At 38.3% G+C, this 9,791-nt stretch overlaps 1 protein-coding gene across 1 annotated transcript in view; it reads right to left on the bottom strand.

The window, feature by feature from the left end:
- The window catches only part of LOC148946363 (ras-related protein Rab-23-like), a 173,936-nt gene that overhangs the window by 48,880 nt on the left and 115,265 nt on the right, over window positions 1–9,791 (bottom strand). Inside the window, exon 3 of the mRNA XM_089098404.1 lies at window positions 2,501–2,622. Coding sequence (XP_088954530.1) covers window positions 2,501–2,622 — 122 coding nt within the window. The remainder of the gene's footprint in view (window positions 1–2,500; window positions 2,623–9,791) is intronic.

The raw sequence follows: 9,791 nt of genomic DNA on the forward strand, positions 1-9,791 counted from the left end.
CTTTCAAAACTAAGACGGTTGATTTATTTTTTGACATAACGTTTATATACCGTTTAAATTCAAGACGGTTGATTTATTTTTTAGTGGTTGCAATCAGTCAAAGTCTATGTCCCCTGTGCAAGTTTCGGTGTGTTACTGTTCTGCTATCCTATGGTTCTAATAAATCAAAGGAAGAGGAAAATTTTACCATTACTTCATAGCTGAAATTCAGGTCTACCCATCTATTGAATTAAATATCTAAATTTGACATAACATTCGACATAACGTTTATATACCCTTCCAATTTAAGACGGTTGATTTATTCTTTTACATAACGTTTATATACCGTCTAAATTCAAGACGGTTGATTTATTTTTTAGTGGTTGCAATCAGTCAAAGTCTATGTCCCCTGTGCTAGTTTCGGTGTGTTATTGTTCTGCTATCCTATGGTTCTAATAAGTCAACGAAAGAGGAAAATTTTACCATTACTCTATAACTTAAATTCAGGTCTATCCATCTCACTGTATATAAATTTATACAGTATAATCAAACTCAGTAATTTTTGGCTACTACATTACCGGCGCGTACAAACAGCTCCTCCCATTTAATCTGCCATCAGCGGTCCAGCGTATATTACCCTGGAATACGTATTTTGGCAGAAACTTTCTCAAAATGCCCTTGAAACCAACTTGTAATTTCTAAAAACATCTAATAATAACATTGCACTACTAATTACCGATTTTTATCTATGTATTGGAATAGACTAATTTAAAATCAGATTCTTTAAAAGTTAGTGTTGCAAAGGTGAAGCCAAGTTTCGTGTTCAAGAGAAATCTGATTTGTCCGATTTGTTACCCGTGAAAAAATCTAATGTCGCTTATGTTTATACTTATTTAAATGTTCTCCGGAGCACTTGCATCTCGGCCCGGCTTTGTCTAATGGTTGATATAGGGAATAATTGAACTGTCTAAATTTATCTACAGTGATCCATTCCATCTATAGAATTAAACTTCTACAATTTAATACACAGGCAAGGCCGTATCAAAAGGGGGAGGTGGATTGAGTCCGTTTATTTTTGAACTAAAATCAACTAGGTGGAACTGATAAAAAACTTGAGGGCCATGGCTAATTGGAGTTAAGCCAAGAAATATAGTCTCAGTGAGAGACAAAGTTGGCATAACCCTTTTCCAGAATTGTATGAAAATGGTCATTTCACTTTTTGAATGTCTATCATTTATTCTAGGACAGGATGGATGATACATTCGTAAAAACGTAACAAAAGTGCGTATAAATAATTTTGAAGCAGTTTTAAATAGATTTTTCTTATGAACCCCCACCCCCGAAAAATAACCCTCCCGAACAAAAATCGTGGATACGGCTCTGTTTTTTTTTTATATTAAAAATACGTTAAAAATTGATTGGAATTCGTTGAAAAAAGGACAATTTTCTATTTTTGAGCATGTTTAAATCCTTCTCTAAGAAAAATTCCTATTAGTATATTAATATTGGCTCGTTGACTGGACAGATTTGAGACTAATGAACGCAATGATATAAGTATCTTGCCCTTTTGGTGAAAATTACGGCTGCAGGCTTGTCTCAAAATTGCTTGTTTCAGAGGGAACAAACATCTTAAAAGTCAAAAGGTTTAATTTCTCTTCTTGACATGAGCATAAAATTGGAAAATAGGAACAGAGATGAATTGTGCCCTTTTGAAAATGGCTTGAGGGTACAAAGAAATAAAATACCCCCATTGTATTTTGTCCATTTCTAGTTGCTTTAATTTGTTCATTCTTCCTTTTTCTAATTTATTTAGTATTAGCATCATTTTAAAAGATAGCTAAATTGCCACAAACATCTCGTCAAACTTTGAAGTGCCATTTACTGTATCACAAAATGAAATAAAATTGAACCCAATTATAGAAAATTCTCTAATACAATTAATATGTTAAATTCATTAAAATCAAAAGCTTCAAAACCAGGTTGATGTTTAAGAATTTATTTCGAGAAGGGGGGAGGTGGCAAATTTTTTAAAGAGCAAAACAAAATAGACAATTCTACAGAAATATAGAGAAAAAATCCGAGTGTTTTATGCTGAGGAGGCTAGGTACCTAGCAAGAGCGGATCCAGGATTTTTGTTCGGGGGGGGGGTACCCGATCTTTTCCCGTGGACTTTGTCTCACATCCCGTGGTTTTGTCTTCACAGGTATTTTTTAGACTAATTTTTGACTCGGTCAAAAATTTAGGAGGGAGGGGGGTTCAAACCAGGTAACCCCCCCCCCGGGATACGGCCTTGGTACCTAGTAACCTCTCTCGTGTGTATCAATGTAGCCTACAGCTTTAATTTTTCTTTAGGGGTCTTGATACAACTGAATAACATATGGTACGCAAAATAAGAAAAAAGGCCAAATATACAAACAAAATGTTCAAAGGTTAAACGAGCAAAAACACTGCCTGCGACAAACTGTCGTTTCTTTCAGTTTGACTATTTTTAGAAAGTATCAGACATTATTAAAATACTTACCTAATTTGCCTTTCCATAAAATCCACTCCGATTGTTTTTTTATAGTCTTTAGTAAAAATTCCTTTGCAATACCGCTGAATTAGACTAGACTTTCCAACAGCACCATTTCCGACAATAACTACCTTTGAAATAAATAGAACTATTATATATAAGCTTCTATTTCCGGCTGTTGCTCAGAAGCATAGAATTAAAATACAAAACAAAATTATGGCCTTTTCCATAATTTATTATGCACAAGAACCTCAGAAAATTAAGAAAAAAACTAATTGAAAGAGTAAATAACGAAACAAAATATGTGTGATTCAAATTCCTCTTTGGGTCTGGTGAAATTAATTATTTCCTTTCAAGATTTCTTAATTAGCTTGCCCGCCCCATAATTCTAAAAATATTACATCTATTCAATACATCCGCTTTAGATATTTTGGCACTGAATTACTGAGTTACGCCAACTCTGAGCCCTGTCAGCAGTCAATGGGAGTCAATGTCACTCCCATGGGAGTGACATGGGAGTCAATGGGAGTCAACAGCAGTCAATGTCACTTCACATTTTCGCCCTTGGTCTCTATCAATGCTTATGTTTAATTACAATTTAATTTAAAATTAATGCACATACATCCATAGAACAAGAACATTCTCCAATCTTCGACTTGATGTAGTCTCAAAGCTTCCCGGTTCGATGTAGTCTCAAAGCTTCCCGGTTCGATGTAGTCTCGAAGCCATGGGCGTACGGAGGGGGAAGGGGGGCAGAGAAGGGAAGCTGTCCTCCCTAGAACTTCAAATTTACAATAGATATGGCTGGAAAAGCACATGGTTGAAAAAATCAGTTGAAAAGGGCAGATGGCTAAAAAAGCAGTGGATAAAAGGCAGATGGTTGAAAAATGGAAATAAAAAGCTGGAATGACAGAATAAAAGTCAAACAAGAAGAAATTATCCCTAATGTCTTGGAAATATTTAGCTCTAATCCAAGAAGATTGATTAATGCTGAAGCTTATTGATGATTGATGATTTTTGGTGATTACTTACTAATAAAAATGTATACGCATGATATCTTGCTGGCAATGTAAGGTTTTGTGAACTGCCAGTATAACTTCAGCCCCCACCCTTCATCACAGAGTCGGCTGCCCCCCCCCCTAGAGAAGAAGCTACGTACTCCTATGCTCGAAGCATCCCGGTTCCATGTAGTCTCAAAGCTTCCCGGTTCGATGTAGTCTCGAAGCTTCTCTTGACCTTCACCAATAAGGTTCAAGTATATTCTTCAAGTATATAATCCCATAATTCAAGTATATGTTGTGGTTTCAAAGAAGAAAATATTCATTATACTTATTGAATTTACATCTAGAATACAACTGTCTAGCTCTTTGAGATATTTCACAACTTTTTTTGTCAGTTCCATGATTACCTTCTATATAAAGTAGTGGTGGTTCTAGGCCTGGGGAGGGGGTGGGGGCTCCTCCCAGTTTTTCTGACATCTCACATTGTATTCCTTTTATTTTACATTTTTACACTTACTCTGGTATACCTTGCTCTCCCAGATTATGGGGCCTACAACCATGGGCGCATGAAGGGGGGACAGAGGGGTGCATATACCCCCAGTGGTGGATCCAGGAGGGGAGGGGGCGCGCGCCCTCCACTAACGTAGTCTGAAGTAGTGTAATTTGCTTAATTAACAAAATTTTGCGTTAAATAAACTTGCTCCTAACGCAAATTTATCGGATCAACCTATTTTGCGCCTCCCCCCCCTAAATAAATCCTGGATCCACCCCTGGCTGCCCCCCCTAGAAATTCAAATTTACACTAGATGTGGCCAAAAAAGCAGATGGTTGAAAAAGCAGTTGAAAAAAAGGTAGATGGCTAAAAAAACAGTTGATAAAAGGTAGATGGTTGAAAAAGCTGGAAATAAACAGCTGAAATGACGGAATAAAAGTCAAACAAAAAGCAATTATCCATAATGTCTTGGAAAGATCCAGCTCTAATCCAAGAAGATTGATTAATGCTGAAGCTTATTGATGATTTATGATTTTTGGTGATTACTTGCTGGCATGATAGAACTTGCTAGCAATGTAAAGTTTTGTGAACTGCCAATATAACTTCAGCCCCCCTCTCTTCATCACAGAATCGGCTGCCCGCCCCCTAGAGAAAAGCTACGCACGCCCATCGCCCCATGCCTAAAACCGTTAATGATATAAAGGCTTCAGAGCAGAGCAAATAGACAGACTTTTGATTGCTAAATATAACCTAGACATTGTAATTGATATTGCTCTTTCAAGCAGTTCATTCAAAGGACTTGAAAATCATCAATCAGGTCATCTTGGCTCTACGATTAAATAAAAAAAAAAGTTTTTTTAACTGAAAGTAAGGAGTGACACTAAAACTTAAAACGATCAGAAATTATTCCGTGTATGAAAGGGGCTGTCTCCTCCTCACCGCCCCGCTCTTTACACTGAAGTTTTTTATTGTTTTAAAAAGTTGATGAGTTGTGAGAAAGAGTCAAACCTTAGCGTAAAGAGCGGGGCGTTGAGGAGGGGACAGCCCCTTTCATATACGGAATAATTTCTGCGGCATTTGTAGTTCTGCACCCCTTTCTGAATGCCTGGCTACTTGAATATCACTGTAAAATAAGTTTAATAGAGACACAAATAACATCACATTGATAAAAAAAAAACTTCTGTTCAAATAAAATTATGCAGATATAAAGTTTAGCCGGAGTCTCAACTATAGCAGTCTTTCTATGAAAACTTTCTAATTTCTATGAAATCCCTCATCGACCGTTAGGTCGAAGTGAATCTCCTTCTTATGTCTGCCACATATGGAGTATGGACACGGCTGGTCAATTACCAAAAACAGACGAAGGGTTTGAGCATGTAATAATTGCTGTAGAACATTTCAAAAAATATTTTACACTTCAAAATGTGAAAAATATTTTCAAAAAGTCGGTCCGGAAGTTTTTAAATAAAAAAATATTACTTATTTCGGTTTATTTGACATCTTGGTGATGGATAAACACGCTTTACACAAAACAACATGTAAACAGCCACATGTTGTTCAATTGTGTGAGGAACGTGTTAAAACACAATTTCATTTGCTGTTTTTACTGAGAAACCAACAATAATAATATTGCATGATGTAGCAGTAAATTTGTATTTTGGCACGAATCAAAACCTGAAAATTACAATGTTTCAGACATGCTAAATATAATCCAAATACAGGAGGTATTGTTATTGTTTTTTTTTTTTTTTTTTTCAAATCAGGCACAGATTTTGGCATAGGCCTTTGGGTCCGTGTCCCTTCCCTGAGCTTCCGAGATTCTATAAGATTTCCGATTAACTTCGGCTACGTAATTTCCACATACGCGCTAAACTTTTTGCATATTTGTTGGGAGGCTACCTTTTATTTTAAAATTAAGTTGCAGGCATGACCTGTTCATGGGAATATTTTTGCAGGGATTTCTTGTATAAAAATGATTTTACTGGCTTTTATTATTCTGGATATTTATTAGGAAAAAACGAATATTCTAGAAAAAGTTACGTGTTGCCATGTGTGTCACAATGATTATTTAACCTGTTTACATTAGGGATAAAACCAACAAGAATAAAACTTAGATATAAAAAGTTAGAAAAGAAATTGGGTAAAATTCTACTTTAGCTACTTTTGGCTATCTTAGAAAGGGTTTAGGTTAGGAAATTGAAACTTTCAGGGATGGGTCTACAGGCTAAAGTATGTCCTGAGAAGGTATTTTGAAGTACCTACCTCCACTCCTTCTCCCTCTAGAGGGTCCTGACCTGTGATGAGTAGATACCTATATATAACTCCGAACATGACCACGTGGTCATGTCAGCATTTTTAATACTGAACGAACTCCTTATATGGGCATAGCCTCCCTAGGGAGAATGATTGCGTAATCGGTCAATGACCTCTTTTTCCAAGGTCGATTTATTTGATGTTTCTATGTGTAATAACTCCGGAACGAAGGTTGCACATGCGCATTGAATTCTAACGGGAAACAATGTTATTGATCCAGGACTCGAGGGGGAAGTGAATTTCCGAGAACTTGATTGCGTAATCAAAGTGTGTCAACAACAACAACATCGACCTTGACATTCGCTGAGAGCGTGCAGTTACAACAACAACAACATCGACCTTGGAACACCTGTGCTGTCGACCTCAATTCACCTATCGTGAATCAATAATTCCCCTTAGAAACAACAAATTAATTCCCCTTTCTTGACAGATCAATCAACCAATGACATCATCTGTCAGACTTTAAAAATTTTCGCATAGAAACGATTCTCCAGGAATAGATCCAAGTCATTAATGTCTTTGCCTCGGAAACAACTCTTTTGGTCGAACTCCAAAGGATATTAATAGCCAAAGGCCATGGAAACAATTCTCCAAGAAACATCTTAGCGATGAATTGTTTTAGCGCGGGAATCAGGTTTCTTATTAATTTGAAATGCATTAGCGCAGAGATGCCAAAAACAAAAGGAACACGCTGAATTACGTTTAGGGATTATTTGGGCGAAAGTGTTTTAGACAGGTTATAGAACTATTTCGGCGAAATAGTTAGAGACATTTTAAAAGAAGATTTTTGAAGGGATTTTAGAAGAGTATTTAATGGTGAAACTCTGTGGTCGTTATAATACACAAGTTTCATTTGAACAGTGTTGTGAGGTCCTTTAACCCAACCCAAAGGGTTCCAATCCTCCTACCCCAACCCCGAAGGAAGCCCCCGGTCCTCAAAGGTCCCCCAAGCTTCCAAAGGGCCACCGGCACCCCCAAAGGCCCACCCAGACCCCCAAAGGCCATCCCTGGGCCCCACAAAGGCCCATCGGGCTCCCAAAAGACCAACGGGGTCCCAAAGGCCCTCCACCGGTCCCCAAATGTCCCCCTGGCCCCCAACTGCCCCTCCGGACCCCCAAAGACCCTCCCTGTGCCCCAAAAGCCCTCCCTGTGCCCCAAACGCCCTCCCCCGGCCCCCAAAGGTCCCTCGGACCAGAGAAGCGCCGCCGGGATGCGCTGTGGGCCAGGAAAGCGCCGCAGGATGTGCCGCAGGGATGCGCCGCGGGTCAGGAAAGCGCCGCAGGATGCGCCACGGGTCAAGAAAGCGCCGCAGGATGCGCCGAGGGGATGCACCGCAAAAAAAGTAAACTACAAAGTAAAAATTTCGAAATGTTATCCTCCAAACGCCCTCCTCAGACCTCCAAAGGCCCTCCCCCGGTCCTCAAAGGTCCCCCGGGCTCCCAAAGGGCCCACCGGACCCCAAGGGGCCCCCGGGCCCCCAAAGGTCCACCCCCGGCCCTCAAAGGTCCACAGGGCTCCCCAAGATCCACCCCCCGTACCCAACGGTCCACTGGGCTCTCAAAGGCCCTCCCCCGGTCCCCAAAGGTCCCCCGGGCTCCCAAAAGACCACTCACTCCTCCAGGGCCCCCGGATCCCCAAACGCCCTCCCTGGGCCCCAAAGGTCCTCCCCCGGTCCCCATACATGCACACAAAAACTTACACACACACAAAAACTCACACACACACACACAAAAACTTAAACAAACACATGAAAACTTACACACACACACGAAAACTTACACACACACACAAAAACTAACACACACACACACAAAAACTTACACACACACACACACACAAAAACTTACACAGGCAAACGAAAACTTACATTCAGACAAAAACTTACATGCACACAAAAACTTACACACACACACACACAACTTACACACACACACACACACGAAAACACACAAACACACGCAAAAAAAAACAATAAAAAAAAAAAATACACACACACACACACACACAAAAACTTACACATGAACACAAAAAAAAACTCACACAAAAAAACTAAAACATACACACACACACACACACAAATTACACACACACACACTAAAACTTACACACACACGCCAAAAATTACAAAAAAAGAAACTTACACACAAAAACACAAACAAAAAATAATAAACACACACAAAAAAAAAACTGGCACACACAAAAACTTACACACACACACACACACACACAAACTTACACTCACACACAAAAAACTTACATCCACACACAAAAGATTAGACACACAAAAACTTACACACACACACAAAAAAACTTAGAAAAACACGCAAAAACTTACATGCACACAAAAACTTGCACACACACAAAAACTAACACACACTCACAAAAACACACACACACACACAAAAAAACTTACACACACACACACACGAAAACTAAAACATACACTCCAAAAATTAATAAAACTCTACAACAATCAAAATCACACACACACAAAATTACACACACACACACAAAAACTTACACAATAACACTAAAACTTACAATCACACAAGATCTTAATTTCACACAAAAACAAACACTCACACACACACAAAAAACTTACACACACACACACACACACGAAAACTTACGCACACAAAAAAACTTACACACACACACACACACATAAAATAACAAATGAACACAAAAAAAAAAAACACACACACGAACAAAAACTTACACACACACACACACACACAAAACTTACACACACACACACGAAAACTCACACACACACGCCAAAACTTACACACACACACACAAAAACTTACACACACACACACACAAAAACTTACACATGCACACGAAAACTTACATGCACACAAAAACTTACATGCACACAAAAACTTACATGCACACAAAAACTTACACACAAACGCAATAAAAAACAAACACACACTAAAAATAAAAAACAAACAAACAAACTTACACACACACACACACACACACACACAATAAATTAAAAAAGAAAAAACAAAGAAAACACACATAAATGCACAAAAAATAACACACACACACACTCACAAAAAAAACAGAAAAACACACGAACACTAAAACGAACACTCCAAAACAAACAAACACAAATAATTACAAATGCACAATAAAACTAACACACACACAAACGAAAACTTACACACAAATGCCAAAACTTACACACACACACACACACACGCCAAAACTTACACAAACACGCCAAATCTTACACACACACACACAGACAAAACTTACACACACACACACACACGAAAACTCACACACACACACAAAAACACACACAAACAAACAAACAAACAAACACACACACAAAAACAAACACACTTAAAAAAGAAACCAAAAAAAAAAAAAACACACAAAACCAAAAAAAAAAAACAAAAAACAAACACACACAAAAATTACACACACACACACAAAAACTTATACACACACTCAAAAAATGACAAACAAAAAAAATTAC

Source organism: Artemia sp. Qi Xiang Cuo, chromosome 12, assembly GCF_049724085.1.
Source record: "Artemia sp. Qi Xiang Cuo chromosome 12, ASM4972408v1, whole genome shotgun sequence".
Lineage (NCBI taxonomy): Eukaryota > Metazoa > Arthropoda > Branchiopoda > Anostraca > Artemiidae > Artemia > Artemia sp. Qi Xiang Cuo.